This window comes from Tamandua tetradactyla, chromosome 10, assembly GCF_023851605.1.
Source record: "Tamandua tetradactyla isolate mTamTet1 chromosome 10, mTamTet1.pri, whole genome shotgun sequence".
NCBI classification, from domain to species: Eukaryota; Metazoa; Chordata; class Mammalia; order Pilosa; family Myrmecophagidae; genus Tamandua; species Tamandua tetradactyla.
In genome coordinates, this window is record NC_135336.1 from 17,362,834 (window position 1) to 17,380,632 (window position 17,799).

The 17,799-nt window shown below is 38.1% G+C and overlaps 2 protein-coding genes and 1 non-coding gene across 3 annotated transcripts in view; 2 read left to right on the forward strand and 1 right to left on the reverse strand.

Annotated features, from left to right (window-relative positions):
* Positions 1-5,411: 5,411 nt before the first annotated feature.
* On the reverse strand, positions 5,412-5,492 carry TRNAG-ACC (transfer RNA glycine (anticodon ACC)). Its single transcript has one exon. It is a non-coding gene; the product is annotated as a tRNA-Gly (tRNA).
* Positions 5,493-8,895: 3,403 nt separating this feature from the next.
* LOC143647824 (diphthamide biosynthesis protein 3) lies at positions 8,896-9,466 on the forward strand. Its single transcript, XM_077117555.1, has one exon. The coding sequence runs from the start codon at positions 8,969-8,971 to the stop codon at positions 9,215-9,217; it is 249 nt and encodes an 82-aa protein (XP_076973670.1). The 5' UTR covers positions 8,896-8,968; the 3' UTR covers positions 9,218-9,466.
* A 2,638-nt stretch (positions 9,467-12,104) lies between these two features.
* UBXN7 (UBX domain protein 7) overlaps positions 12,105-17,799 on the forward strand; it is a 99,594-nt gene continuing 93,899 nt past the window's right edge. The window contains exon 1 of the mRNA XM_077117988.1: positions 12,105-12,233. Coding sequence (XP_076974103.1) covers positions 12,161-12,233 — 73 coding nt within the window. The 5' untranslated portion in view covers positions 12,105-12,160. The remainder of the gene's footprint in view (positions 12,234-17,799) is intronic.

Sequence of the window (17,799 nt, forward strand, 5' to 3'; positions counted from 1 at the left end):
CCACTTTCATCAATGGACAGAACATCTAGACAGAGGATCAATAAAGAAATAGAGAATCTGAATATTACTATAAATGAGCTAGACTTAACAGACATTTATAGGACATTACATCCCACAACAGCAGGATACACCTTTTTCTCAAGTGCTCATGGATCATTCTCAAAGATAGACCATATGCTGGGTCACAAAGCAAGTCTCAACAAATTTAAAAAGATTGAAATCATACACAACACTTTCTCGGATCATAAAGAAATGAAGTTGGAAATCAATAATAGGCAGAGCGCCAGAAAATTCACAAATACATGGAGGCTCAACAACACACTCTTAAACAACCAGTGGGTCAAGGAAGAAATTACAAGAGAAATCAGTAAATATCTCGAGGTGAATGAAAATGAAAACACAACATATCAAAACTTATGGGATGCAGCAAAGGCAGTGCTAAGAGGGAAATTTATTGCCCTAAATGCCTATATCAAAAAAGAAGAAAGGGCAAAAATTCAGGAATTAACTGTCCATTTGGAAGAACTGGAGAAATAACAGCAAACTAACCCCAAAGCAAGCAAAAGGAAAAAAATAACAAAGATTAGAGCAGAAATAAATGAAATTGAGAACATGAAAACAATGAAAAAATCAATAAAACCAGAAGTTGGTTCTATGAGAAAATCAATAAGATTGATGGGCCCTTAGCAAGATTGACAAAAAGAAGAAGAGAGAGGACGCAAATAAGTAAGATCAGAAATGGGAGAGGAGACATAACCACTGACCCCACAGAAATAAAGGAGGTAATTACAGGATACTATGAACAACTTTATGCTAATAAATACAACAATGTAGATGAAATGGACAACTTCCTAGAAAGGCATGAACCACCAACTTTGACTCAAGAAGAAATAGATGACCTCAACAAACCAATCACAAGTAAAGAAGTTGAATCAGTCATTAAAAAGCTTCCCAAAAAGAAAAGTCCAGGACCAGACAGCTTCACATGTGAATTCTACCAAACATTCCAGAAAGAATTAGTACCAACCCTGCTCAAACTCTTCAAAAAAACTGAAGTGGAGGTAAAGCTACCAAATTCATTCTATGAAGCCAACATCACCCTCATACCAAAACCAGGCAAAGATATTACAAAAAAAGAAAACTACAGAACAATCTCTCTAATGAATGTAGATGCAAAAATCCTCAACAAAATTCTAGCAAATCGAATCTAGCAACACATTAAAAGAATTATACATCATGACCAAGTAGGATTCCTCCCAGGTATGCAAGGATGGTTCGACATAAGAAAATCAATTAATGTAATGCACCATATCAACAAATCAAAGCAGAAAAATCACATGATCATCTCAATTGATGCAGAGAAGGCATTTGACAAAATTCAACATCCTTTCCTGTTGAAAACACTTCAAAGGATAGTAATACAAGGGAACTTCCATAAAATGATAAAGAGAATATATGAAAAACCCACAGCTAATATCATCCTCAATGGCGAAAAACTGAAAACTTTCCCCCTAAGATCAGGAACAAGACAAGGATGTCCACTATCACCACTGTTATTCAACATTGTGTTGGAAGTTCTGGCCAGAGCAATTAGACAAGAAAAAGAAATACAAGGCATCAAAATTGGAAAGGAAGAAGTAAAACTCTCACTCTTTGCAGATGATATGATACCATATGTTGAAAACCCTGAAAAATCCACAGCAAAACTACTAGAGCTAATAAATGAATACAGCAGAGTGGCAGGTTACAAGATCAACATTCAAAAATCTGTAGTGTTTCTATACACTAGTAATGAACAATCTGAGGGGTAAATCAAGAAATGAATTCCATTTACAATTGCAACTAAAAGAATAAAATACTTAGGAATAAATTTAACTAAAGAGACAAAAGACCTATACAAAGAAAACTACAAGAAACTGTTCCAAGAAATCACAGAAGACCTAAATAGATGGAAGGGCATACCATGTTCATGGATTAGAAGACTAAATATAGTTAAGATGTCAATTCTACCTAAATTGATTTACAAATTCAACACAATACCAATCAAAATCCCAACAACTTACTTTTCAGAAATAGAAAAACCAATAAGCAAATTTATCTGGAAGGGCAGGGTGCCCCGAATTGCTAAAAGTATCTTGAGGAAAAAAAACCAAGCTGGAGGTCTCACGCTGCCTGACGTTAAGGCATATTATTAAGCCACAGTGGTCAAAACAGCATGGTACTGGCATAAAGATAGATATATTGACCAATGGAATCGAATAGAGTGCTCAGATATAGACTCTCTCATCTATGGACATTTGATCTTTCATAAGGCAGTCAAGCCAACTCATTTGGGACAGAACAGTCTCTTCAATAAATGGTGCCTAGAGAACTGGATATCCATATGCAAAAGAATGAAAGAGGACCCGTATCTCACACCCTATACAAAAGTTAACTCAAAATGGATCAAAGATCTAAACATTAGGTCTAAGACCATAAACCAGTTAGAGGAAAATGTTGGGAAATATCTTATAAATCTTATAATTGGAGGTGTTTTTATAGACCTTACACCTAAAGCAAGAGCACTGAAGAAAGAAAGAAAGAAATGGGAGCTCCTCAAAATTAAACACTTTTGTGCATCAAAGTACTTCATCAAGAAAGTAAAAAGGCAACCTACACAATGGGAGACAATATTTGGAAACGACATATCAGATAAAGGTCTAGTATCCAGAATTTATAAAGAGATTGTTCAACTCAACAACAAAAAGACAGCCAATCCAATTACAAAATGGGAAAAAGACTTGAACAGACACTTCTCAGAAAAGGAAATACAAATGGCCAAACACATGAAGAGATGCTCAATGTCCGTGGCCACTAGAGAAATGCAAATCAGAACCAGAATGAGATATCATCTCACACCCACCAGAATGGCCATTATCAACAAAACAGAAAATGACAAGTGCTGGAGAGGATGTGGAGAAAGAGGCACACTTATTCATTGTTGGTGGGAATGTCAAATGGTGCAACCGCTGTGGAAAGCAGTTTGGCGGTTCCTCAAAAAGCTAAATATAGAATTGCCATATGACCCAGCAATACCACTGCTACGTATCTACTCATAGGACTTAAGGGCAAAGACACAAATGGACACCAATGTTTATAGCAGCATTATTTACAATTGCAAAGAGATGGAAACAGCCAAAATGTCCATCAACAGACGAGTGGCTAAACAAACTGTGGTATATACATACGATGGAATATTATGCAGCTTTAAGACAGAATAAACTTATGAAGTTTGTAACAACATGGACGGACCTTGAGAACATTATGCGGAGTGAGACTAGCCAAAAACTAAAGGACAAATACTGTATGGTTTCACTGATATGAACTGACATTAGTGAATAAACTTGGAATATGTCGTTGGTAACAGAGATCATCAGCAGATAGAAATAGGGTAAGATATTGGGTAATTGGAGCTGAAGGGATACAGACTGTGCAATAGGACTGGATACAAAAACTCAGAAATGGACAGCACAATACTACCTAACTGTAATATAATTATGTTAAAACACTGAATGAAGCTGCATGTGAGAATGGTAGAGGGAGGAGGGCTGGGGACATAAATAAATCAGAAAGAAAGATAGAGGTTAAAGATTGAGAGGATATAATCTAGGAATGCCTAGAGTGTATAACAATAGTGAAATGTAAAATGTACAAGATTTTAAAAATGTTTTTGCATGAGGAAGAATAAAGAAATGTCATTATTGCAGGGTGCTGAAAATAGATGGTAATTAATATTTTAAAATGTCACCTTATGTGTGAGACTAAAGCAAAAAATGTTTATTTGTTACAAAGTTTATATTTTGACTAGAGCATTTCCTAATATAAATTATATAGATAGTTTGATTGAACGTCATAAGTACTTGGAATCTCAGGTACGACATGAAATTTTGTTGGTTTGTCCAGAGTGATGCCCGGATGAATCCCAGAGTGAATTGATCAGTGAGTGGAAAAGTATTTGCAAGCCCTCTTCAGGGAATGGCGAGAGCAGGGAGAAATTCAACATCCCCAGGTCGAATTGTTGATATTCTCACAAGCAGTGTGGACAACCAAAACTACAGGCTGAGCCCCCAGTCTTGGGGTTTGTTCATATGAAACTTAACCCCCAAAGGATAGGTCAAGTCTACTTAAAATTTAGGCCTAAGAGTCACCCCCAAGAGAGCCTCTTTTGTTGCTCAGATGTGGCCTCTCCCTCCAGCCAACATGACGAGCTGTCTCACCACCCTCCCCCTCTCAGCGTGGGACATGACTCCCAGGGGTCTGGCCCTTCCGTGACAGAGATCCTGGAATGTGCTGAGACTCAGCATCAAGGGACGGAGAAAAACCCTAGAATGAGCTGAGAATTAACATCAAGGGATTGAGAGAACCTTCTTGACCAAAAGGGGAAGAGTGCAATGAGACTAAGTGTGAATGGCTGAGAGATTCCAAACAGAGTCGAGAGGTTATCCTGGAGGTTATTCTTACGCATTACGTAGATATCACCTTGTTGTTCAAGATGTAGCGGAGAGGCTGGAGGGAACTGCCTGAAAATGTAGAGCTGTGTTCCAGTAGCCATGTTTCTTGATGATGATTGAACAATGATACTGCTTTCACAATGTGATTCTATGAATGTGAAAACCTTGTGTCTGATGCCCCTTTTATCTACCATATCAACAGAAGAATAGAACATATGGAATAAAAATAAATAATGGGGGAATAAATGTTAAAATAAATTTAGTTTGAAATGCTAGTGGTAAATGAAAGCGAGGGGTAAGGGGTATGGTATGTATAACTTTTTTTCTCTATTATCATTTTATTTCTTTTTCTGTTGTCTTTTTATTTCTTTTTTCTAAATCGATGCAAATGTTCTAAAAAATGATGAATATGCAACTATGTGATGATATTAAGAATTACTGATTATATATGTAGAATGGAATGATATCTTATTGTTTTGTTTGTTTGTTGTTAATTTCTTTTAATTAATATAAAAATTGTTAAAAAAAAAACAAACCCAAAGGAAAAAAACAACAAAAAAAAGAGAATTAGAGGGAAGCAGAGCTGGAGCCCTGTGGTACTGGGTATAGAACAGGTCCTAAATATTCTTGTTATTTAAGCCCAGATGAATAGGGGTTTTCCCAATATAATACATAACACCAGGAAGAATTTACTGCCTGTCCCACAATATAATATACCTTTTTGGTGGCAGCAGTACCACCTACTAGATGCTGATAAAATAAATGAAACATTTTGTATTCTTTGGGCTTTCTTTCTTTCGTTTTTGTATGCTAAGATGGCAGGTTCACATTTTATTATTTTTCCATGTGAGTATCCTGTTATTGCAGCACCATTTGTTGAATTTTTATTTGTTTGTTTTACTTGCTTGTTTTTTTGGGAAGTGCCTGGACTGGGAATTGAACCCAGGTCTCCCGCATGGTAGGCAAGAATTCTACCACTGAACCACCCTTGCACCCCTGGGCTTTCTTTTTATAATAGTTATCCACATCATGCCCCACTCTTTTCATCAGCTTATTTTGGCATGGGTTCAAATCCTAGTTTGCATCACAGAAGTTTATAATTTTACTATAGTCAAATTTATTACTTTTTGCCTTTATGGTTTATAGTTTTATGTCTTCTTTAAAAAACCTTTCCCTTCCTTGATCAAGATTTCTGTGATCCACAATTTCAGAATGGTCTGTTCCCATGTGTTCTATGTGAATGGCGACCCCTGGAGTGCAAAGTGCACTATGCCCCCTTAAGACCTGCAATGAAATTCTTGAAGTAATTAGGATAAGCTCCATATTTATTTTCTTTGTCTTCCTTCCTTCCTTCCTTCCTTCCTTCCTTCCTTCCTTCCTCCCTCCCTCCCTCCCTCCCTCCCTCCCTCCCTCCCTTCCTTCCTTCCTTCCTTCCTTCCTTCCTTCCTTCCTTCCTTCTTCCTTTCTTTCTTCCTTTCTTTCTTTCTCTCTCTCTCTCTCTCTCTTTCTTTTTTATTGATAGATATTAAAGAAGCTCTAAATAAAGAAATCTACTATAGTCATGTTTAGGAAGACTCAATATTGTAAAGGTATCAGTTTTCTAAATATTAGTCAATGAGTTTTCAGTGGCATTTTATTCTAAATTCCACAGTATTTTTCAGGTATTTTAATAAGGTGATTTTAAAATCCAAGGACAATAGATTAACAATAGTCCAAACACTTTTTTTTTAGTCCAGACACTTTTAAAGTAGAATAAAGTAGAAGGTTTATCCTACCAGATATCAAGATTATAATTACTATAGAGATATAATATCTAAGACAGTGTGGTATTGGTAGAAGTATAGAGACAAGAATGCAGAATAGATTCCAGAAATAAATGCAAACATGTACAGACAGGGTGACCAAAGTGACATTACAAATCAGTGGAGGAAAGGATTGCTCAATCACTAAAAGGCACTAGGATCAAGGTAAATTGGATCCCAACCCCATATTAGACCCAAAAATAAAGTATTGATTTAGTAAAGATTTAAGTAAGAACAGTAAAACTTTACAACTTTCAGAAGAAAATATAGGACCTTATCATTACCCTCCCCCCTATATGGGACATGACGTCCAGGGGTGAAAGTCTCCCTGGCAATGTGGGACATGACTCCCAGGGATGAGCCTGGCCCTGCAACAATGGGATCGACAGCACCTTCCTGACCAAAAGAAATGTAACAAAATAAGGTATTGGTGGCTAAGCGAATTCAAATAGAGTCCTGAGTCTTTCTGGAGGCTACTCTTACACAAGCTTCAGCTAGATAGTGCTAACTTCCACGGTTTGTCAAAGCCCAAATGACACCATTCCTGTTAACCCTAAAGAATACCTGGAGTTCTATCTGAGATTCTACAAAAGTTTCACACACTGATTACTTTCCACAAACTTACAGCTTACAGATGGGTTCCCAAGTCAGATAAGTCCTAACCCAAAGGGGCCAACCTCTCCAAGAACATCAACTAGTTTCAGCCACCTATCCCATATTGTCAACACCCCCTTCGAACACGAAAAAGTTAGAATGGTCATAGCCCAAATAGCCCCCCAAATTAGAAGGATCAAAGGAGAAAGAGGAGTTATAACAGAGAAGATAGGATTTAACAAATGAGTATGATTGCTGAATCATTATTTTTTAAATTAATTTAAAAAATTTTTTTTAAATAACAAAAAACACCAAACAAATGCAAACATTTGTAATTTTTGATCATCCCGTTCTACATATATAATCAGTAATTCACATAGTTGTATATTCATCATCAAGATCATTTCTTGGAACATTTGCATCTATTCAGAAAAAGAAATAAAAAGAAAACAGAAAAAAATTCATACATACCATAACCCCCCGCCCCTTCCCCTCACCAATCACCAGCATTTCACTCTAAATTTATTTTAACATTTGTTCCCCCTATTATTCATCTTTATTCCATATGCTTTACTCATCTGTTGATAAAGTAGATAAAAGGAGCATCAGACACAAGGTTTTCACAATCATACAGTCACATTGTGAAAGCTATGTCATTATACAATCATCTTTAAGAAATATGGCTACTGGAACACAGTTCTACATTTTCAGGCAGTTCCCTCCAGCCTCTCCATTACATCTTGAATAACAAGGTGATATCTACTTAATGCATAAGAATAACCTCCAGGATAACCTCTCAACTCTGTTTGGAATCTCTCAGCCATTGACACTTTTTTGTCTCATTTCACTCTTCTCCCTTTTGGTTGAGAAGGTTTTCTCAATCCCCTGATGCTGAGTCTCAGCTCATTCTAGAGGTTTTCTCAATCCCTTGATGCTGAGTCTCAGCTCATTCCAGGATTTCTGTCCCACATTGCCAGGAAGATCCACACCCTTGGAAGTCATGTCCCATGTAGATAGGGGGAGGGTGGTGAGTTTGCTTGTTGTGTTGGCTGGAGAGAGAGGCCACATCTGAGCAACAAAAAAGGCTCTCTTGGGGGTGACTCTTAGGCCTAAATTTTAAGTAGACTTGACCTATCCTTTGTGGGGTTAAATTTCATATGAACAAACCCCAAGACTGGGGGCTCAGCCTATAGCTTTGGTTGTCTGCACTGCTTATGAGACTATCAAGAATTCAACTTGGGGGAATTGAATTTCTCCCCATTTTCCCCATTCCCCGAAGGGGACTTTGCAAATACTTTTCCACTCACTGATCGAAGAACTCTGGGATTCATCCAGGCATCACTCTGGACAAACCAACAAAATCTCATGTCTTACCTGAGATTCCAAGTACTTATGCTGTTCAATCAAACTATCTACATAAGTTATATTAGGAATTGCACTAGTCAAAATACAAATTTTGAACCAAATAAACATTTTTTTTGCTTTAGTCTCACACATAAGGTGACATTTTAAAATATTAATTACCATCTATTTTCAGCACCCTGCAATAATGACATTCCTTTATTCTTCCTCATGCAAAAACATTTTTAAAATTTGTACATTTAGGCACTATTATTATACACTCTAGGCATTCCTAGATTATACCATCTCAATCTTTAACATCTATCTTTCTTTCTGATTTTATTTATGTCCCCAGCCCTCCTCCCTCTACACTCAGATGAGTAAAACATATAGATTAAAAATAAACAATAGGGGGACCAAATGGTAAAATTAAAAAATATATATTGGATAGATGGAAATACTAGTGATCAGTGAGAAGGAGGGGAAAGGGGTATGGTATGTATAAGTTTCTTCTTTTTTCTTTTTATTTCTTTTTCTGCAGCGATGCAAACATTCTAAGAAATGATTACAGTGATGAATATACAACTATGTGATGATATTGTGAGCCACTGATTGTACACCATGTATAGAATGTTTGTATGTTAAGAATGTATGTGCTGCCGGCCGGCGCCACCGAGGTTAAACCCACGGAGGTGGTGTCGGGCGGCGGGGGCGATAGCCCTCTTGCTGACCTCAGTGGCAATGGCCGTGTTTCACGACGAGGTGGAGATCGAGGACTTCCAGTATGACGAAGACTTGGAGACGTATTTCTACCCCTGCCCATGTGGGGATAACTTCGCCATCACCAAGGAAGATTTGGAGAATGGGGAAGACGTGGCAACGTGCCCTAGCTGCTCTCTCATTATAAAAGTGATTTATGACAAAGATCAGTTTATGTGTGGAGAAACAATCCCAGCACCTTCTACCAACAAAGAATTAGTTAAGTGCTAAAGAAGGCTATAAGAATTCAAATCTCGAACTACCGAGAATGAACTAAGATGGAAAAATCAAATGCAAGGTTACAGACCTCTTCACAAGGACAACCTTTTTTTGTGGTTTGTTGTTCTGTTAGATTGTGGATTCTTTCATCAACTGCTACGTTCACCTTCAATTAAAGAAGCAACCCACAGCATGACATACCTGGATTTCAGGTATAAAACTTTGAATTGCAAGTGTTCTTAAGTTTCCATCCAAATTTTTAAAAAGGTGTTGATATTATGTTAACTCCTGCTGATGTTGAATTTCAAACAAGAACAGACACCCTTGAAGTAGGTCTATTATGAGCTCAGAATAATGGGAAGAAAAGTTGCCAGAGTTGAAACACCCCAGGAAAAAAGAAGCGTAAACGACACTAGGCAATCAGTGATGGGTGGTGAACTGCAATAGTCCGAAAGATTTTGTTTCCACAGAACTAAATCACCAAATATATTTGTGAACTACAAAAGGACCATCAGAATTCAATCTAATGTTAAACAAAGTAAAACCAGGGTCTTTTTATGTATGACTAGAGTTCCATGTGATATATGTGCCTTATTTAGCCCAACAGATATTTTTGGAACCTTCCTAAGAAGCAATTTGTAGGCTAGGCTCTGCTTCTTACTAGCTTTTGTAATCTTTGACAATACCAGTGGATTCCTATCTGTATAATTAGTTGATAGGATCAAATGATTACTGAATTGTCAATTCTATAATGTCAGATTTGGTAGCCTGCAGGTACTGAAATGGCATCTGAAATCTTTATAAATTCAAACTATCTAAATCATGATTTATAGCTAAAGAGACTACTTTTCAAAAATTTCATGTTACCGCACTTGGATTGGAAAATTATGAAGGACAGCTGTTTAAATGGTTCTACAAAAGACTTTAGTATACACCTCCAGTGTACACCTCCTTGGAAAGCACCCAACATTTTTTGATAACTGTACATACTAATTTATTACCATGATAAACTATTGGTATGCTAAATAAAGTCAGATAAATCAAAAAAAAAAAGAATGTATGTGCTTGTATGTTGCTGTTATTAATAAAAATTAAAAAAAAAAAAGAAGTATGTCCTTTATTCTTTTAGGGTAGGTCTGTTTTTCAGTAATCTCAGTTGTTTGATATTTTCTTCATTTTATCTTTACCCCTAAATGATAATTTATCTGTGCATAAAATCTTAGTTTCACACTTTTGTTCCTCAGCATTTTAAGGCTAACAGTCCATTGTTTTTGCTGTTCTGGTCCAAATTTTGTATCAGACTAATTGCTATTATTTCATAAGAAATTTTCTATTTTATACTTGCTTCTCCCAGTTGCCCTGGGGTTCTATCAGCTCTGGAGAATTTTATATTAACTTTTTCCTTTGGTTGGTTCCTGTACTCTGCAAATTGTAAAACTGAACCTTAAATCCCGAGTGCAGGTCCACAGTTAGGAATTCTGAGGGATTTATTATTTATCTATTCCTTTATTTATTTACATCTACATCCCACCTCAAGGAGCTCAGGGGCTGAGAGAAAAGTTTCATTGTTCCTTCCCAGGACAGGTGTATTTTTCGTATTCTGCGCTTTTACATTTTTACTGAGCAAGTAGTTCTTCAAAGGTCTCAGTTTTAAAAAGGGTGGGGAGAAGGTGTTCCCATTTAGGCCACTTAGTGAAGAAGGTCCAAGGCCTTGTCTCTTGACTTTTAGTGGCTTTTAAAGGCACTTAACCAGACCTACAACCTCCTCTCTTGGCTCCTCAGTCCTGACATCATCTCAAACTCATTGCTGGGTGATTTAGTTTCCTGTTCATTTTTTGGCCCCTGCAGATTTCTCTTATTTTTCTGAGAGTTCAGCTACAAACTTAAAAGAATGCTTGCAATGAGTTGGCAGCATTTCCAGGTGTTTTATTCTCAGGTTTGTGCCTGCTACCATGCCTCACATCCTTTCTTTGCACAGGTCACAATATTTTCGATTAGGATTTGCTTTCTTTTACACCAATCATATCCTTCTGAAACTACAACCCTATACTAACCTTGATTTAACTCGGTTATTTCTCAACTCTCCCCAGTCGCACATTAACAGACTATTTCTTAGGTTGGGTCAAATCTGCAGATGACCTAAACTGAGGCTCTTTAACTTTATTTTCAAGGAGAGAAAATCATCAGCTTTGAGCGCGTCCCAATCATAGAACTGTATTTAAGAATACTTAAAATTATAAAAGTAGCAAATATTCTTTGTTTAAAAATAGCAAACCCTCATTTTAAAAGTAAGGAAACTAACTGGAATCCCGAGGAGGGAAATATGTGGACATATTTATTGAAAGAAAGCAGGTTGAAAAATTGTTTATTAAAACCCCGCTATAAATCCCCTCTATTACCCATGCTTTCTTGGCTTGAAAGGGTTCTGGCATTTTCTTTCTGCTGTATGGGATTGCTGCACCAGTTGACTAAGCAATTTAAAATTCAGAGGTTGGGTAATCGGAAAGAAAGTTGCTACAATGCCGATAATGACATTTGGCTTTTGATGGGACCTGCAAAATAAGAAAAAATACACGGCCATCGGCAGCTGGATCTATCAATAAAGCTTGTGAACTTGAAACGCGAGGAACCTGCTACCTGCCGAGACCGAGGCTGCCTCTGGAAACCAGGAACCAATACCGCATCTACAAGGTTGGTCTTGGAGCTTGGAGAAGGGGGAGCCATAGGTTGTAAAGAAGGATTCGGCGAGCAGGCAGCAACGGAACAGCCAACCCGGAGGGCAGGGAGAACGCTCCGGGACAGGCCGCGAGGTGCGCCTGCGCACACCGCGCAGCGGACTGGGGGGGCGGAGCATGGGGGCAGTCAATGAGCCTGCGCAAACGGCGCGGCGAAGTGGGGGAGGGCGGCCCGTGTGTGTCTGTGTTGTTGTTCGGCGGCAGCGGCGGCGGCGGTAAGATGGCTGCCCACGGGGGCTCCGCGGCGTCCTCGGCGCTGAAGGGGTTAATTCAGCAGTTCACGGCCATCACCGGTAAGAGACGCGGTTACCGGAAGGTTGAGAGTGGGGTCCGGAGTGGGCGTCGCGTCTGCCCCGTGCTTTCCCCTACCTTCCTGCATTCCTCCCTTGGGTTTTACTCACAGCTACTGTCCTCCCTCTTGAGGAAGAGGCGACGTCGGTGGGGTCTCCGGGTTAGGCGGGAGACAGACGTCCCCTTTTACCCCCCTTCTCGTTCCCTGTACCCTTGTTCTCGGTTTCCTTGCAGTGTGGAGGGAGACCTCTAACCTATTGCCAGCCCAGTCCAGGCGAATGGGCCGAACTCATCCGCCCCCGCCGGCCCGGGGACCTGGGGGCGGGAGGAGTGGGGGGCCGCACCCGGGCCACCGCCCTCCTCCTCCTTCATCATCTCTTGTCTGTGCAGGCTTCGGATAGAGTGTATCACCTCACCTCCTTTCTCCTTTCTTCCCGGGCCGGGTCATTCGCTCCCGCGTCCCTGGCCTGCCCTTCCCCTTTCTGGGCCCCTCCGAGCCATCGCCATGGCCTTGGTGTGTTCGGGCCCTCCCGCCTTAACGGCGATGCTGGTGGGTTCGGCAGCGCCTTTCCAGATCCCCGGGGATAGGCCGCCAGAAAGAGGGCTGCTGAGGAGTAACCTTAGGGCCTGGGGTTTTAAGAGAAGAGTGAGGGGGGAATCCCCCTCTCTCCAAACTGGATTCTGGAGGCCTGGACGGATACTGGGAGGCGTTTCCCACCTCCCCATAATAAAATCATAAAGACCCGAGTAGATGGCGCCGGGGCCTCCTGCTGCTAAAATAGGGATGGCGGCGGAAACTTCTCGGAGAGGGAACCTGTTTCTGGGTGTCAGTATCCCCAAACCCAAGGCCCAGGATTTCCTGTTTTTTTGGACCCCTGTGAAGGGCACACGAGATCTTCTTTCAGCCTGGAGAAAAGGCCCTGTGCCATTCTGTGAATTCCCTGTGTCTTGTTTCTCTCTGATGGTGCTGAACTTTTTTTGCATGAGTTATTAGAGGGCGGAGCAAATGATGAAGTTCTCTGTGGAGTGATTTGAGAGAAGAGTAGTCCATGTGCCTGAGTGTGGTTTTGCCGTTCTCGTTTGTTATTTTAGAAGGAGGTTAGAATATTAGTTCTTTCCTTTAGTAGTTACATATTTAATCTGGTCATTTGTTAGATGCAGAGAATATTTAACGTCCTCAGAGTTTATCATGCAATATCTGGTTAGATAAAATTTTGTCTTAACCATTACAGATTGTGTGGAAGTTACCGTTTTATAATTAAAACTAGTTTTATTTTTTACTCTGTGGTTAAAACTAGATGTTCGATGCATTATCTAGCTTGTGGGCGTGAAACACCACGTCAGAGTTGGTAAAGTAAAATTTGTAATGGCGTTGAGGTGGGGAATGGGATAATATTTTTCATAATTTTTTTAAAATCTTTTGCTATATATTAAAATGTTATGCATTTCCCAGTATCTAAATCTTTGTTATGGGGAATCTTTGAAAAGTATTGTGTATGTAAGTTAACATTGCTGCATATGTTTATATAGAAAAATCCTTGTAGAGAATCAGATATAGAAGTGAATATCCATTATTAATCTTTCCTTTAGAATGCCTAGTGATTTAATTTAAAGTCCCACTTATTTAATTTCAGTTTATGTTAACCCCTTCAGAAATTCAGATTGCCTTAACCTCACGTTGTCTTCTAATTCAACATTTTTGTTAGAGTTAGAAATCAAAGTGTGCCAAATGGATTTGACTGAGTTTAGCTTTTCTGTTTCTGTCAGTCTTCATTGCTTGTTTCTTGGTCATAGGCCTTTCTATTCTTAAATCAAATTGGCATCCCTCAGTAGACAGTGGTTATATGGAAATCTACAAAAGGGAAAATATCTTAGATTGTTCTTAATGTGTTGTGAATTTCTATTAATAATTTTGGGGATTCTTTTTATAAGATAATGATTAACCATTAGAAACACAGGATTGAACCTATTCAGCCTTTTTTCCACATATTTTACAAATACATTTTGGTGTTATCTCTCCTGGTATATATTTGAAATTGTTGTGCTTATGATATAAAGGTATTTTTTTCATTGCTGTATGAATCAGACTGATCTTAAGCACTTATGCTCTGATTTCAGAAAGATTTTTTTATATTTGGAAGCTCATTAATTTGATAAAAGCACTGCATCTTCAAAAATGCTATCAATCTACCAATATGGCATTTAGAAATAGAAGAGAAAATTTTAAGATTTCTTGTAAAGTCTTATTTCTTACTAAATAGAACAAATTTCTATAATACTTGAGTTTGAAATAATGAATCTGATTTAAGAAAATTATTAAAAAGATATCATGACACATGAAATAATTTTGAAAAAAGGGGGCAAAAACTAAACCTCCACTGTCACAACAGCAGTATTATTTATTTTACATTATGTTCCAATTCTTTTTCATATACTTATGTCTACATTCTGGATCCTGTTGTACATAATTTAGAACTCTGAATTTTTTCAGTTAGTATTACATCATAAAACATTTTTTCCATGATTAGTCTTTAATAGAGTAGTTAACAAAACGTTGTTCTCTGAATCACATTGAAAAGCTGTCTACCTCTACCATTGATGCCTTCAGAGTCATTTAAACCTACGTAAGATCAGTCCTGTTACTTTATAGTCATTTATTTTATGATATTATTCCACTTGATATCTCTTGATATTCATAATACATGACTTTGAATGACTTCTTTCAGAAGTCATGTCAGTTCTCAAAGCATGAAGAAAGAATGTGCTGCTGGATCTGAAGGTAATTCCAAAGCAGCAGTTTTAAAAATATTTTTTAACCATGACAGTATCCCATTAACACAAACTTGGGCTGACACCCAACCATATATACAAAATGCACAAATGTGGGCAAAGAATTTATGAGGTTAAGGTACGTAGACCCCTAAAAAAATAGGTAAAAATAAGCAATCAGAAGGTAAAGACAGAATCTGAAGGAATAGAAAAATGGACATTGAGATGAGTGCAACAAGTTGCTTGTTTAGAACTCCATAGGGCTTTGGGCATTTTAGGCATTCACATACTTCATGAAGTTATAGAACCTCAGTTGTAGAAGTGGCCTTTTACTGAAACTGTTGAATGAATGCATATTCATTATAAAAATCAGAAATTGATATGTGTAGTACTTTTTTTGTGGTGAATTTCAATTCTTTTATATTCTTTTTTATAATTACGTTTCTCTTGGATTAATATTAACATATGTTTAAGTTCTCTGTGTCAGGAAAGGAGGTCCCAAGTGTTTTAGATATCAAAAGATAGATCTTTGGAATTTTGAGACTTCGAAAGATTGTAATTGAGCAGGAAAGATGTCTGTCTTCACAGTGCTTAAAGTTTTGTGGGAATACAGACGTGTAGACAGGCAGTGTAATACAATGGAAGAATGGTAAAGAGGTATTTGGGTACCACAAAAGAGGGAGATCAAGAAAGGCTTTCCAGAAACAATAATTTCTTAGCTAAAATCTAGAGAATAATTTATCTGGGAAGCTATGTTTCTGGTAAGAGCAATATCTGTACAGGCCTGAGAAAGGGACAGACATACCGGGAAGAGAAAGAAAAGGAGTGACATAGACTTGAGGGGTTGATGATAACTTCAGATGAATAAAGCATGGTTTATGGGAGATGTACTTAAAGATGCTGAAGGAGATAAGCAGGGGCCACACCAGGGAAGGGTCTGGTTAAGAAATCTGGACTTTATTCTGAGAGTAGTAGGGAGTTTTAATTAGGGGAGTGACAAATCTGATATGCATTTTTTAGAACAGATTGCATGGCTATAGTGGAGAAGAGGTAAGCTGAAGAGATGAGTAGACAACTTGTATTAATCCAAGAAAGAGTCAGTGTCCTGAAATAAGTAGTGGCAGAGAACTGGACTCTGAAAGTCATGGGAATAAGTTATAGGAGTTAGAATGAAGTCTTAAGATTCTGTTTTGGACATCTAGGTGTATAGTGGTGATACTGAAGAAGGTATGGGATAGTAGATGTTTGGGGAGAAGATGAGTAGTTCAATTTTGGGTAAGTTAATTTGCTGCTAAGGGGATTTCTAAAGGCAGCACTTGAATAAACAAGTGAATATTGGGTCTAGAAAGATTGGTGAGATCTGGAGAGTCATACTGATGGCGGTTGAAGCTATAAAATGGTCTGACGTTCTGTAGCAGAGAGTACAGTGTGGAGGGAGTCCTAAGGATACAAAGTTGAAGGAGTATCAATATCTGAGATACTGATCTGAGTGCAAAAGAAGAAAGTACAGAGAAGATTAAGAAGAAACCAAAGATGTAGAAGGAAAACCAGGAGTGTGATGGCACTTCAAACAATAGCAGTTTAGTGATACTTAGGTAGGCACAATAGGAAATCAGAAATCACTGAATATTCATAGTTTTTTTTTTTTAAGGACTAAAAGATTCTTATAATCCATCTTGACCCATGCCTGAGACATACAGGTAAAAAGCTGGATCCCAGAGAAGTAAAGTAAAAAACTGGAGCCCCAGAGAAGCAAAGTGACTTACATATGCTTTTCAAATTTATTTGTGTAGGAAAGGACCTTAAAAAAAATTTCAATCTGCATGGACCAATCCTTTTGTAAAATACAGTAAAATTTAATTACTTGAAAAATGAAATAAAAATAAAAAGCCATTACAAAATATAAGGCCAAATTCTTTAAAAAAAAAAAAAAAAATTCAGATCTGCCTGGACCAATCCTTTTGTAAAATACAGTAAAGTTTAATTACTTGAAAAATGAAAAAGTAAAAGCTATTACAAAATAGGAGCCCAAATTCTTTTAAGCAATTGAGATACAATTTACAGACAGTAAAATTTACTCTTCTTGGTGTAGTTATGAGTTTTAAGTGCATATAATCATGTAAACCAGAATCAAGATGCAGAATAGTCCCATCACCCTCAGAAAATCCGTCCTGCCAGAAAAGTGTTTATGTGTTGACATAAGAAGTGTTCTAGATTGCTAGCTGCCAGAATTTCAATATACCGGAAATGAATGGCTTTTAAAAAGGGGAATTTAATAAGTTGCTAGTGTACAGTTCTAAGACCAAGAAAATACCCCAGTTAAAACAAGTCTATAGAAATGTCCAATCACAGGTATCCAGGGGAAGATACCTTGATTCAAGAAGGCTGATGAACTTCAGGGTCTCTCTCAGGTGGGAAGGCACATGGTGAACAAAGTGTCATCTGCTAGCTTTCGTTCCTGTCTTCCTGTTTCATGAAGCTCCCCAGGAGGCGTTTTCTTTCTTCATCTCCAAAGGTTGCTGGCTGATAGACTCTCTACTTCTCATGGCTTTGTCATTCTCTGCTGTCTCAGAAGTCTCTCTGAATCGCTCATTCTCCAAAATGTTTCCTCTTTTTATAGGACTCCAGAAGCTAATCAAGACCTGCCGAAATGGGTGGAGACATGCCTCCCCCAATCCAGTTTAACCACCACTCTTGATTGGGTTACATCTCCAGGGAGATGATCTAATTACAGATTCAAACATGTGGTATTGAATAGGGATTATTCTGCCTTTACAAAATGGGATTTTGATCAAAACT